The sequence below is a fragment of the Pempheris klunzingeri genome, chromosome 12 (assembly GCF_042242105.1).
Source record: "Pempheris klunzingeri isolate RE-2024b chromosome 12, fPemKlu1.hap1, whole genome shotgun sequence".
Lineage (NCBI taxonomy): Eukaryota > Metazoa > Chordata > Actinopteri > Acropomatiformes > Pempheridae > Pempheris > Pempheris klunzingeri.
The window spans coordinates 14,696,241-14,710,306 of NC_092023.1; the positions used below are offsets into that span (position 1 = coordinate 14,696,241).

Here is a 14,066-nt window from a genome sequence, read left to right on the forward strand (position 1 = left end):
TGTTTGGTCTGCTGTGTCATTACAGGTAAAAGCTGTGACAGAGTAAATTCTTGACTGATGCTGTTTGTATATTTAACTGGAATAAACACCAGTGACATAAGCACCTTTGGAAAAATGATTGTCAATAAAACACAAGAACAATAAAGAATTTTACCTTTAATTTCAGACCCAAATCTCAGTGACTTTTATGCAAATTTTAAAAACAGTGCAGCGTTCTGTCTGAGGTTGGGCAGTGAGGAAAGAGAACATGTCACTGGTGTATTTTCCAGCTTAAAGCATCATTCAAAGCCACTGAAGCTGCATTCAGGTTAATATTATCTACAAATGCCAGTGACAGCTGACTCTCTGACTTGTGGTTTGCATCGGATGCAAATGTCTTCATGTAATGTAAAAACAAAATCTAGCAGGAAAGTTATTGTTTTATCAATAATATGTAGTCTTGTTTGTTTGATTATTCTTGGTGTTTGCTTTATTTAGATTTTGCTAGTAAATCTTTTGCTAGCTATTTGTTTACTTTATTTATTTTCTTATTCAGCAGATTTGGTAGCTGTTATTTTATTTCGTTTTTGTATTGTTTGTGAGTTGGGTAGCAGTGTGGGGACCTGGTGTTATATAGGTAAGTAGGCAGGTATAGGACCAGCATGCACCTGGGTGAGCTCAAGAGAGGCAGCAGGAACCATGATTTCTTAGTTCTTTTGTCTGCTTCTGACAAAATAAAAGTCTGATTTTTGACACAAGGCTGCTACACTACTGTCATATGTGTGCAGTACTGGTGCGTTTCTGTACTTGAGCAGTTTGATGTTGCACATGATGAGCTCCTTCCAGTTGACGAAGATCATGGCCACTTCCTTCTCTGTCAGCAGCTCGCAGTCCAACAGAGGTTTGTGGAAAATCTGGACACACACACGCACACACACACACACACACACACACACGTGCAGAACAATTATTACAAACTTCACCAGGACTAATCAAACCCCCCCCCAAAAAAAAGCCTTGTTGTTTGTCTAATTAATAATTAGAACATTTGATTATATTAAGAAATTATTATAACAATATAATAATAATCAGAACACCCAGTCAGTTCAGTTATGTAGTGCTGAATCATTTACATCATCAATACTTGTAATCCTGAGAAAAAATACACTTTAACATCTTATGTTTCACGCTGAGCATTTACATGCCTCTAGCTTAAACGTATTTGTTGTTTCCTGCTCTGTTTCACAGAGAAGCTTTGTGGCATCATGTGACGGTAAAACTTTCAGCTGACGTCCATATAAATAAAAAACTGAGGAAAGCCAAACTCTGCCGTCACAGTGGTGCAGAAGTTAAATTACATTTCTGTTCAGACAACCTTCCTGGTGAATATCAGTGATATACTGTGCAGCACCAATGAACACGCATGTGTGCTCTGACCTCTGTGACGAGCTGCAGATCGTTGACATAGTTCTCCTCGGTGACAATCAGCTCGTGGATGTAGCCCTGCCTCTTCCTCTCCATGGGGCTCAGCATGTCCAGAAGATGGAGGTCAGCACACCCTGAAATACAAACATCGCACATACAGACAGACATGGCTGTCAGTCACACATCGTGACGCATGGAGGGAGAAAAATAAGACCCTGTTATTCCTGTATAAATACGATACCATGAAAGTACATACCTGAGATCAACAAACAGGCAGTGGGACTAATAGTGGTGCGCTCTGGAGGGGGTTTGAGTCAAAGTTTGTCTGTTTTTTTTTCTTTTTTGTCATTCAAATGTCAGAAATATGTGTGCAAGACAATTTGTGTGTGGAGATATAAGGGAATGCCTATTAGAAGTTTATATTCATGACAGTAGTTCTGGTTCTTTCAGAATTATATTTTGTTTTTACCTGAACAAGGAAGCTTCCTGCTACAGCTTTTTCGCTGTTTTTTTTTGGGGGGGGGGGATTTTCTAATTTATGTGATAGTGACAGTGGAGAGTGACAGGAAGCAGGGGAGGGAGAGGGGCCATGACATGAAGCAAAGGGCCCTGGACAGATTTGGAGGATTACTAGGTGAGCTACCAGGCGAACCATACATAGATTCTGTCTTGACTGTAGATGCAGAAAGAGTCTAGCTATTGGCATCCAACTGCACTTAACACTGAGTATTCATGAAGTTCCCTCATTACTTTTCTTACCCCAAATAGTTTTAAACTGAGGGCAAAATAAGAAAAAAAAGCTACATTTAAATTCATTATAAACTCAAAACTGGTGCTCTGCATCATTAAACTAAGACACAGCCCTGATGTACAGTATTATTTATTACCTGATAAAGTCACTAATTTATTCAGCTTCTTTAACAGCTGCATAGCTTTTCTCTGGGGGTTCGTCCCTGCAGGTGGCCACTTTAGATGCACACTAGATGTAGTCACTTGATTAAATGTTAATATATTGGTTAGTACAGCTTTATAATATGACTCAGTGTTTACAAACCTACTATTTCGTGAAGTGAAAATTAATTGTAGAAACATATTTCAGGGGATTTTAAAAAAACATAAAATTCAATGTGTTATTTACAGATGCCAGTATTAACAGGAAGCTTCCTTAGGACAACTTGAACATTACAAGTCTGAGTGTGTGTGTGTGTGTGTGTGTGTGAAAGAGTAATGAGGCCAGTCGACTGCAGTCTGTCTGAGAGCGTTTAATCATCAGGACCAGTCAGATTCACCGCTTCATCACAATCTCCACCAATAAAACCTCAGGACATTTTTGCTACCAGCACTACGCTGACATTCTGTACATTTCATTCATTCATCCATTCATTCATTCTTTCATTCAAGAGTCCTTTTCTACCTTTGTGTATCAATCTGACCATTCATGTCCATAAAATTGCTCATTCATGCTTTATTTCCACTCACTCATTAATTTTTTCATTCACACACCGACACTTAGTGCAGCCTGGCTGTTAATCCATTCACCCATTCATCAGAGTTGCTATTTGTATCCATTTGAAGCACCAACCATTAGCGTTCATTAGATTAAGTATAGATCATACACAGCTTTTTAATTTTTCTTTAACAAACCAGAATAGACCAGAGTCATGCTTCAGGGCAGAGTGGAGCAAAGTGTGTTCTGTTAAAACGGTAAAAGGCATAAATGCTTACAGCTTGGGCTGCACCATAAATCCATTAAATGCAGAGTATGTGCAGCTCTCCCTGCAGCACTGTGAGTCCCCAAATGATTCAATGCTAAGAGGGACAAACATGGCTGCGGATGGGAGCATTGGCATGTAGTAACAGGCAGAGATACATTATTAGGAAGTGTAATATTGACCCTGCTGTTGTGGAGCTTGGCTCTGGTCTAGGTGGCTCTTTGTTCCAACCTAAAATACTCACTCTGAATGTGAGAAATTAACCAACTGGAAAAAAATCAGGATCTGTTAACATTTCTGTTCTGTGGGGACCTAAAACAAACCACCCAGTGACCCAGTCGGGGCCTCCAGCCTCAGTTTGTTTAAGAACCGATGGTGTTTGACTCATCACCCAATCGGACACCTTCACCTCCAATACTGACACGCTGAGGAGCCAATGGGATCCAAGCAAGTTAATAATAATAATAATAATAATAATACCTCTGTTGCTTGTTGTATAAAAAGTTGTGTAGTTCAATAATCATTTCATTCATTGTTGGTGTTTCTGAGGGTAAACATTAAAATCACAATACTGTCATCTGGATAAACAAAAACAATACAAATCTGGTATGGCAACCACTATAATACTAGTCTGTTGCTATGGGAACAAAGAGAGAGGCAAGTCTGTTGCTGTGGGAAATGGAGAAGATACACTAGGGTGTACGCCACCATGATAACGGGTAATATACAGTATATATTTGAAAGTGAGGCTATGCTGTCTGTCTTTCTGTTTGCATGTCAGCTTGTCTCTGTCCCTCAATGCAGACCTTAATCAGTAACCTGATGAGATAAAATATTATACATGATGTTTTAAGGCCTGGGAACAGCACTGTAAAGCCACCATTTAAGCTTATGACTTTTTGACTGAAAGTTATGGAGGTGGTGATGGTGGTACAGTATGATATCTTTTCCCACCTCCTCACTCGAGAGTAAGGGCCGTGATATCTTAAGTCCTGGGCCTCACTGTAGATATCTGTAATGTATGTTTAACATTTCAAAGGTCACCGTCACTTCCTTAATATCTCATAGGGGTGAAATGATTGTGCATGGTTTGGTACAGGAGGCTTACAGTGCAGGGGGAAGCAAAAAGCCAACTTAAAACCAGAGCTTTTGTGCATGAACTATGTGACAATGAGCTAAAACTACTTTAAAAAGGTGCATCACAGTGTGGGAACTTCATGGAGGTCAAGCTCAAATTACTCAAAAATATCACTAGTTTGTGAACTTGAGCCACAATTAAAAACAACTGACCTATCAAAAGCAGCAGCTTGGAAATTTGGCAAATACAGTATGCTTATTGGCTTTCTTATTGAATACGAGATGAGATGATCAATGCGACTCTATAACTGTCCATTTAAGATGGAGCTGGAGCCAGAAGTCAATTAGCTTAGCTTAGCTTAGACATAGTCTGGAGGCCACATAAACCAACACCTCATTAGCTAATTAAAACGCTTGGTATTGTTTGTTTAATCCATGCACAAACAAACAAAGAGGTTTTACTGGAAGTTAAATGCTGGATTTAGAGGTGTTTTATAAGTATTTTGAAGTCTAGACAGAACCAGGCTAACTGTTTCCAAGTGCTCGCAGCTTTATGCTAAGCTGAGCCAATCAGCTCAAGGCTCTAGTTCACACTTCAATGGTAGGAATGGGAGTGGTAAGAACAATCTCTCACATTCAGTAAGAAAGGGAATGAGCATATTTCCCAAAATGTCAACATATTCCTATAACTGGAATGATTCAAAGATCTGACGACGGCCACGAGCAAGTTTTTGTTTGGACAAATTGTTCCACCCCTTCATAATTAGTACCAAAATCTGTCTGTGTGTCATATCAATGTCCATCATCCTGGTCTAGCCCTGAACTGTGTGACAGCATCTCATCATCATAGCAACAGACAAATCAATAAACATGTAAACAAAAATAACAACAGAACATAGAACGGATCGTTTAAAGTTAATACATATTCAGAATGTTAAACTACTACGGATAAAAACATTATCACTGTGAGTGAGAGATATGTCTGTTCACACTGTTTAAGGTCATGTGCATTCTCCAAAATCTATGTACCATGTTGCATTTTGTGTGTGTGTGTGTGTGAGTAATTTGGTTAGCTTGTATGCTAAGCAGTTACAGCATAGCTTTCCACTTTAGCCCTAAGCTACGGGCTGAGTCCCATTCCAGCTGCTCGCTCCCTTCTATGCCCCCTTGCCTCCTTCCGTTGCAGAGAAAGACGGGAGAGGAAACTAACTGAAAAGCCATAGAAAGGGAGCGGCACCCTGGATTGAAACTTAGCACTCAACTGCTGTGGGACGCATCTCAGTACTGCCTCACTTCCTCTCCTCTCCATTACTTCACCTCTTTTTGAAAGGGGGGGGGGGGGGGGGGGGGGGGGGAGAAATGGAAGCAGGAGGAGGGGGGAGTCTTTGGCATTGAGGAGTGAAGAGTTGAAGAGAAGTGAAGAGAGGAGAGGAGACTTTAACATTGAGAGTTGTCCTCCAGCAGATAGTGGGTCTTTCTGTGAAGCTGTGGGAGGGGAGGGGTTAGTGAGGGGATGGAGGGGGTGAAGCCAGCGCTTTTGACTGACAGGTGAATGAAGCTGCTGAACCAGTGGGAGCCAGGTTAAAAAAAAAAAAAAAATCAGGAAGGAGGGGGGATGAGCTGAGCTACTGATTCTAATGAGAGAATCTCCCATAAAGCCACAAAATGACCCACTATCCACTTTACCACGCTAGCATAGGGCTGTGTGTGGATGGGTTAGTGTGTGGATACCTGTGTGTGAGCATGAGTGTGTGTGTGTGTGTGTGTGTATACAGTCACTGTGATTCAGTCAAAACATGGCCATCAGTTCAATCTGGGAGAAAGGAGCTCAATAGTCTCATCCCCTTTTATGCTCTCCCTCTCCTCTCCTCTTTTCCTCCTCCATCCTTATCTTAACACCTTCCGACTGATAACACAGACAGAGAAGAAGAAGTAAAGATGGAGGAGAAGAGCAGGTGGAAGTTTGACAGGAGAGGAGAGGAGGAGTCCTGACTATTGATCTCCCTCCTGTTGAACAGTGCTGTTTGGAGCCAGAGCCTTATATAAACAGAGTTTGGCCAAGTCCAGTCAGAGCCATGCATAGACAGAGTTTTCGCCAGCACTGGGCGTTTAAAACGTTACAGTCTGTCTGTCTGTCTGTCTGTCTCCCTCTCTCTCTCTCTCTGGCTTCTATTGGTGGAGAGTCGCCATTTCCGGGTCATGTGACCTCTTGCTGCTGTCCCATTGGTTGAGTGGCCTAGTGGGTCTCTTTGAGGGCTTTGAGGAGAGGGGGGTTCTGGGTAATGATATGATCCTAGAGAGAGGACGACAACAACAACATCAACAAAAACAACTAAACAAAACAACAACAACAACAACAACAACAACAACCAATCGGGTGCTAGGTGGGTGGAGCGTGCAGCAAGACAGAGAGTGTGGAGGTGTGGTCTAATCTAGCATAGAAATAGAGCATCTAGAGCAAGCAACACAACGGATCTGGAAAAGTTTTTCTAGAGCAGACTGTATATATAGTGATCATTAAGACTACAGGACAAGGACTCCATACAATTTAACTATTTGGAAGTACAAAAACATAATATAGAATATTGATAACAATACATCAATATTCTGCTGATACTCCTGTTTTTGAACATTAACACAAAATGAAGCTAAATGTTCCTCTTAAAGACTTGCACCAGTGATATGTACTGAACAAGACATTTTTAAGAGTTGGTAAATAACATATAATGCTCTCTTGTAGCAAAAAATATAATGAAACTGTTTTTAAATAATTGAAAACTGTGCTGCAATTTCTCATTTCCTATTGGCTGGTATATATATGCATAATTTCCATAGAACGTAGATGAGCTAATATCAATACAGTTCCAGTAAATGTTGTTGTCTGAATGCAGCTCTTCACCTAACTAGTTCACTAGTGGCAGCTATTGCTTACTCACCCTATCTAATACCAATCTGCCAACACCAAAAGGCGTTTGTAGACCAACATGGTGGAATATATGTAACATTACTATATTATAATTTTTGATGCACTCATATGTAAATTACTTAAAGGTGGGGATAAATGTTTTATCATTGCATCAAATTATTCTCCACTAATGTTTCCATTTATTTAAAACTGGTTATCCAACCTGGTTCTGTAGCTCCCGGTGGGCTGAATATCACAATATTTATTTGTATTACAATATTTTTCCTTTACCCATGGATATGTTTCAGTGTCAAGCACTACATGAAACTTATAATACGTGTAAAGCAAGAACTTCATTTAGTTTTTCATTATAGTTAGGTTTTAAAAATGTATTTTGTAAAACAATGTCGTGATATGATCCTGTCATCATGACATGATTCTGCTGAAAGTAAATAAAGGTTAATACTGATATTTAGAAGCCTGAACATTTCCTCATTGCACATACTTCTGCATTACAATCAGAAAATTTGTTTGAATTAATCATTAGCCACAAGTCTGCTGTTCTGCTTCAGCTAGTTATAGCACTGCCTTCAGTCCAGGTTTACTGGCAGTGTCTCTTTCTTGCTAAGCTCTAGAAACTCTAAGTCTATGGTGGATCATGCTGAAGGGACACATGCAGGAAGAGGGGAAACATTTACACTAATGCGCGCAAATATACACACACATGCATGCACATACACACCACACAAACACACACAAACACCACCCAGAGGTGTTGCGTGACTGGGAGGTTATCAAAGAGGCCCAAAGGAGTGTCAAGGTGAAAGGTCAAAGGTCAAACCAATCTGGGGTCAAACACTGAGAGAGGGACAGCATCTCCACACCTGGCTCTGGGATGTGTGTGTGTGTGTGTGTGTGTGTGTGTGTGTGTGTGTGCGTGTGTGTGTGTGTGTGAGTGTGTGAGTGAGTGTGTGTATGTGTGCATATGTTTGTGGGTAATTGCTGCATTACAAGGTATGTTAAGATTCATTTTAGTAAGTTGTGTGTGTGTTCTATGTGAGATTGTGTGTGTGTGTGTGTGTGTGTTTGCGAGTACTCACATTGCGTGCTCGGGTCAGTGTCTGTGGTGAGTTTCACATAGTTGCTGGGAAACAGACCCTCCCTCCCGTTGAGCTCTCCTTTCCACCAATCGCAGTCGTCCTTGTTGAGCACTGTGATCACCTGACCCTTCTGGAAAGCCAGCTCGTCATCGTTCTGGGCCACGTAGTCATACATGCCGATCACCTGACACACAGCTTCAGGACCAGAGAAGGACATGACACACAGGATGTCAACATTTTCTGATTTAAGGCCTCATGTGACAGTTAGAGAGACAACTTCCTCTTTGACTATGAACTAAACGGTTTCCTTTCATGTCCAGATATCCTTTAAACTTCACACAAGAGAATCATGTTGGTCTCACACAGATAGTGCAGATGTATTCACTAATCTATGAACCCGTAGATTCACTCAAACTCGTGAAAAGACAATACAGACCTCTTTATCAATTTTCTCAAATGTAAAAACAACTGAGAATGGTCCAGCGTGTACATATATGTTTCTGGTTTGATGTTTTCGCTAACTCATTTAGCTTTCTCTGCATATTGTGGAAGCAGACACATGACTTCAAAGCCATTGTACGAGTGTTTATTTGCTAGCGTACCTGTGCTGGCAGGAGCCAGTTTAGGAGGGGTTGGCTCTGTGGGCGTTGTCTTGCTGGTGCTGGGACTGAGCAGCTTCACGTAGTTGGCCGGAAACCAACCTATTTGGCGCTTCTTCCCCCGGGCCTGAACCAATGAGATCATAGCATGTTAGTCGTAATAAACTGCAGCCAGTTTACATGAACTCATATTATGCAAACAGCCTTTAGAGTATGTTCCTAGAAGTAAATGTAACGTACAATATAGAGGCAAATATGTTCTTGATATGAACTACAATAGATATTAGCAAATTGCAAACAAAAAATACATTTAAGCAACAAATGTTTAGTATAATTAAAGTGGAGTTGAAGGTTTTTTGGCAAGTCATCAGTGACATGGCATGAGGTAACTGGCATATTGGAGTTTAGGTTTCTTTTTCCTTCTACCTTGTCATTTCTTTTTTCAGTCACCATAATGAACATTTCTTTGCGTATATTAAGAGTTAGTGTTTGTGTACCTGGAGCTCACCCTCCCACCAGCCCCCAGGGTTCTTTTTTCTGATGAGGATTAGCTGTCCTGGAGCTAACGTCAGCTGCTCCGCTCCTGTAGCGCTGTAGGGGGCGATCACCTGGGCGATCTCTGCAGACGAGACAGACAGGAGGAAGGAGGAGAAGAAGGAGAAGGAGAAAAAGAAGTACACATTCAGACAGCGTTTATTTCCTGACAAACGAAACATGCTCATTGTCCTTCATAAAAGAATGTGAAAAGTGGAAAGTGAAAAAGTGTGTCAGGAGATCGTCACTGGTCATTACATCGTGGTTAGTTTTCCGCCTGAGACCCCTCCTCTTCACAAGTGATTTTTTTTTTCTGTTTGAATGTGTAACTGCTATTTTTGTACACTTTTGTATAATTATGGTTGCAGGCTTCTTTTTCCACCAAATAATCCATTTGTAATCCATTTACCAAACAAGATACAAAACACACAACAGACAAAGTTAAAGATGAGTTGGACTGATAACATTATTAGTATTATTACTCTCAGATTGTATTTAAGTCTCTGCCTTTTAAATGTGTGATTTACATCTGATATCTGGGTAAGAAATGTATATTTGATGGCAACATCTGCAAAAAGGAAAAACTCACCTGGTTTCTTTCCCAGACTGCCCGTCTTCCCTGCTGGTCCCAAAGCCTAGAGAAAGAGGTGATTATAAATATTTCCCTTGCACAGCCACACACCCACGCCTCTGGTCCATCCTAATATGTTCTGAACGAAATCTCACCTCTGAGGCCGCATCTCTTGGTTTGACATAATTGGAAGGGAAAACTCCAGCCTTGCCCCCGACCATGCCCGTCCACCAGTCTCCTTCTTTCCTGGTCACCGTGACAACATCTCCCTGCTGGAAACTCAGGTCCCCCTGTTCGCTGCTCTCGTAGGTGTACATGGCCACGTACTCTGCGCAGATAAATGTGCACGGAGTCACTAACAATTGGTGCCTGACTTAAAAAAAAAAAAAAAGCATTTCCATGTTTGCGTGTGTTACCTTCTCCAGAATCAGAGGGTTTTGTTGGGGACGGTGAGGGGCGTTTTCCATTGGGTGGGCTCTCTGATACAACCGACTCACTAGAAGAGACAAAGAGGAAAAAAGAAATCTTTAAACTGTACTGTAATGTTTTTAAACATTAATTAGCTATACTTAAAAATCACACTCAAGTTTGGTATGAAAAGCACAAGTTACCATTAAAAACAATAGTAATCAACTATCTTTTATTACTATAAGAATCATCAATGGTGTGATGAGTCTCTTCATCTAAAGGTTGATTTTTCACTCCACAATCAGCTGACTTGCTCGCTGGAGCTCCTCAGACAAGCTGATCCATAACCTGACAACCAGACTATCATCAGTACAACAACACAGGTGTTGTGTTTAGAAGATCCTCTCAAAGAATCTGCAGCTGCACTCCCACTAATAGGAGTAAATTATGTGAAGTGTGGCTGACATAAAAGAAAGTAAAATCTTGGAAATTCTAACCTCAAAAGCCGACTAGTGTGGCAAAGCTAGAAGCAATACGATCAAGTGTTTTTAAGTTTTGTCAATAACGTGTTCGCTGACTTCCTGACTGGACTGTAACTTGCGAAAGAAAAGGAATGTGGTGACCTAACACTGAAAGATTCAAGATTAACATACTCAATTTGACTTGATGTCACATTTTAACCTACCTTGTGTTTTTGCTGCGTGCTGTGGGACCAACGGGGGGCGTGATGGTGGCAGAAATGAGCTTGACGTAACTTTTGGGGAACCAGCCTCTCTGTCCGGTCTGCAGTTCACCTAACCACCACATGTCCTGCTGCTCCAACACTGTTATTATCTGCATTGACAATAAAACTTTTAGTTCTATTTAGTTAAACAAATGACTCAAACACATAAATGCAAACAGAAGAGAGATGCAGACTGTGACTAACTCAAAAGAATAATGCTCATCTACCTCATTTTTGTTGAAGTTGAGGTGGTTGTCCTTCTTCGCTCTCCAGGGATATAAAGCCTGTGCCTGAAGACCCTCCACCTTCTCCCCCTGACAAACCAACCAGTTTAGATGTTCATGCACAAACAGAGCAGTGGCTGAATCACCTTGCATTACGAAAGAAGCATTTATCCCAGTGAGATCCCAGTCTTAACGCCGTACATCGTTTGGTTACGTTCTTACCTGTCCCAGCACAGGAGAAGGAGAGGAGCCCGTGGTCATGGTAGCAGGTGTGAAGGCGGAGCGCTGTCGTAGCTGTGCTGAGGGAACGCTGAGTGAAGGATTCTGACTGGCTGAAGAGGTCGGCCATGCGTCCCATCCCTCGCTGTCTGATTGGCTGGCTGTGTTGGAGGGCCAGCTAGAATATTTGCGCACAGACAACGAATATTTTAGTACTACAGGTCATCTATTTTATCAACATGTCACAGAATAAATCTAAATGTTAAGTTTCTTATATTCTTATATCCTGTCCTGGTCTGTAGAGCCTGGTTCTGATAACACTGACACATGCAGGACTTACGTGGTGCTAAAGTCGGCCCAGTTACTGTTGGCGGAGGATGTGGAGGAGGCGGTGTGTCCAGGTGCTGGAGGAGGTGTGGTCATTGGCTGCTGCGCTGAGGTGGGTGTGACTGAGGCTGTTGCTCGCAGGCTGATTGGTGCTTCACTGTCAGGTATACGTTCAGCGTAATTGGCTGGGAACCAACCGGTACGCCCCCTGAGCTCTCCTCCAAGCCAGCCAGGTTCACCTGTTTGGGATTCATCCACCTGTGAGAGCAGAGGGGCGGCATTGAGATAAATTTGAACCATGCTACCACACACTAGAACACTGAGTCAATGACATGTGTGTATGTGTGTTTAGATTCATGGAGGAACACAGCAGTGGTGTAAACAACAACAATGGCAACAACAGCAGCAGCAGCTGTTCAGAGTTCCAGGAAGAGGGATTTCCAAATTAGCAGATAATTGAGTGAGACAAATAGCAAATTAACTTGACATTTATCACTGTTAATGTTGGCTCTGGTTCCAGTGAATGTCTTGTTTTCATGTCAGCCAGGCTCGTATAATAAACAAGGATTCTTTGAATTATCTAACTCAAACAATTCTACTTTTATAAATAGCCTCATGATAAAACCTGTGGCTGTCCCCTTTACTACAAATTAATAAACATTTTCCCTTTCCTTTACTTTTATTTCTATTAGTCCACCATGTTGCTGTCCATTACATTTTTGAATGTAAAAGCTGGCAGGTTTACATCTAAAACACAGTGAATGTAAACCTGCTGACAGTGTGGACTGACTGGGTTGTGGGATGGACTGATGTGTTTAAAAGAAATGGAAAAATATTATCATGTTATTCATGTGGAAGTATATTTATGGAGATGCTGCTTGTATATTTTATGAATTTCTTTCGCAAAGCAGCTGAAAGGGAAGTGTTTTTTATTTAGAGGTCCGGCATTAACGTGTAACATTGGATTGCTTTACGCTCACAGTAAAGCACATTCACAACTTTTCATGTTAACTGAAAATAAACAACATTTACAGACAAGAAACATCGAAGCCAAAAACATTCATTCACTGGCAAATGAATGAACATGGAGATGACATGAGGTGAACCAATGACAGCAAGAGCTCAAGTGAGTGCTGGCTTGTGATTGGTGGTGGCACAGTACTGGGCGGGGGCAAGAACTTACCCATTCCCCCTTCACCTTCAGTTTGCACAGCAGAGGAGAGAGGAAACAGTTAATACACACCACGCGCAGTCATACACACAAAGACAGGGGAGGGTCAGAGAGAAGAAGACACAGGTACACTCAGAAGGCTTTAATACGAACACACACAACTAATACATAAGAGGCAATAAAATATCTCTTCACACAACATGTATATATACACATTACAGTATGTACTGTAGGTGGATGGCTGCTCTACCCATACACGGGGTCTATGGGTACTAAGTTTGTGTGCACGCTACATACCATGATTACGTCTCCAGGAGCGATACTGATCTCATCATGGCTGCGAGCATCAAATGGATATACAGCCCTGTAGTAGACCACTTTCACCGGCTGCTGCTGCTGGTCGAAGCCACTGCTTGGTGCCTTCTGGTCGAACAAACTGGGTACCGGGGCCTTCTCTGCTGTAAATAAACAGAAATGCACATACTATAAACATAGAATCCACCATTACTGAGTGGTCCAACTCCAAGACAGCGTGTGCTTTCTGGTAAAGCAGGCTTTGGATTTGTGTATGCTACCTCCCAGTTACTTATGGAAAGAACATAACCCTACTTGTTCCTGAGAGGTTACTGTGTTTTTGTATATCTGCAACACAAAATTCAAATGACTGGGAAATAAAGGATTGTATTTCTATTTAAATGTTGGTATTGGTAGTTTTAATTATGTGTTGTAAGCTGCTTAGAAATAGTGTTAGGAGGTTAAACAAGTCATAATTCCCACTCTTATATGTTTTATATTGCTGTGAAAACATTAACAATTTCCTCCTTCAAACCACTGTAATTATTCCAAGTTTCTCACCAAAAAGTAAAATTGACAAGATTACAGTTGAACGTACAGTTCAGTTACCTTCGCCCAGTATTCATTTTACTGAATAGAACTTGAGCACATCATAATGAAACTCAGTGCAACCTAATGATAAAAAAGAGGCGACAAAAGAGGCGAGACCTGGGTCTCACTCAGCTGCTGTGACCCTGTTCTGGTCCTTGTTCCTGTTCAATCCTGACTTGGAAGACGACTTTTGTGATTTTGTAAGA

The 14,066-nt window shown here is 41.3% G+C and overlaps 1 protein-coding gene across 2 annotated transcripts in view; it reads right to left on the reverse strand.

Annotated features, from left to right (window-relative positions):
- Nucleotides 1-14,066, reverse strand: part of itsn1 (intersectin 1 (SH3 domain protein)) — a 39,257-nt gene that overhangs the window by 4,649 nt on the left and 20,542 nt on the right. The window contains exons 20-32 of one of the 2 annotated variants that reach the window (XM_070841503.1): nucleotides 13,273-13,430; nucleotides 11,818-12,062; nucleotides 11,481-11,655; nucleotides 11,262-11,348; nucleotides 10,996-11,144; nucleotides 10,319-10,398; nucleotides 10,058-10,230; nucleotides 9,921-9,966; nucleotides 9,295-9,416; nucleotides 8,801-8,924; nucleotides 8,199-8,393; nucleotides 1,417-1,538; nucleotides 787-893 (exon numbers count right to left, since the gene is read on the reverse strand). In XM_070841503.1, the coding sequence (XP_070697604.1) occupies nucleotides 787-893; nucleotides 1,417-1,538; nucleotides 8,199-8,393; nucleotides 8,801-8,924; nucleotides 9,295-9,416; nucleotides 9,921-9,966; nucleotides 10,058-10,230; nucleotides 10,319-10,398; nucleotides 10,996-11,144; nucleotides 11,262-11,348; nucleotides 11,481-11,655; nucleotides 11,818-12,062; nucleotides 13,273-13,430 (1,783 nt within the window). Of the gene's footprint in view, nucleotides 1-786; nucleotides 894-1,416; nucleotides 1,539-8,198; nucleotides 8,394-8,800; nucleotides 8,925-9,294; nucleotides 9,417-9,920; nucleotides 9,967-10,057; nucleotides 10,231-10,318; nucleotides 10,399-10,995; nucleotides 11,145-11,261; nucleotides 11,349-11,480; nucleotides 11,656-11,817; nucleotides 12,063-13,272; nucleotides 13,434-14,066 lie in introns of both variants that reach the window. The other variant, XM_070841502.1, reaches the window with a different exon arrangement.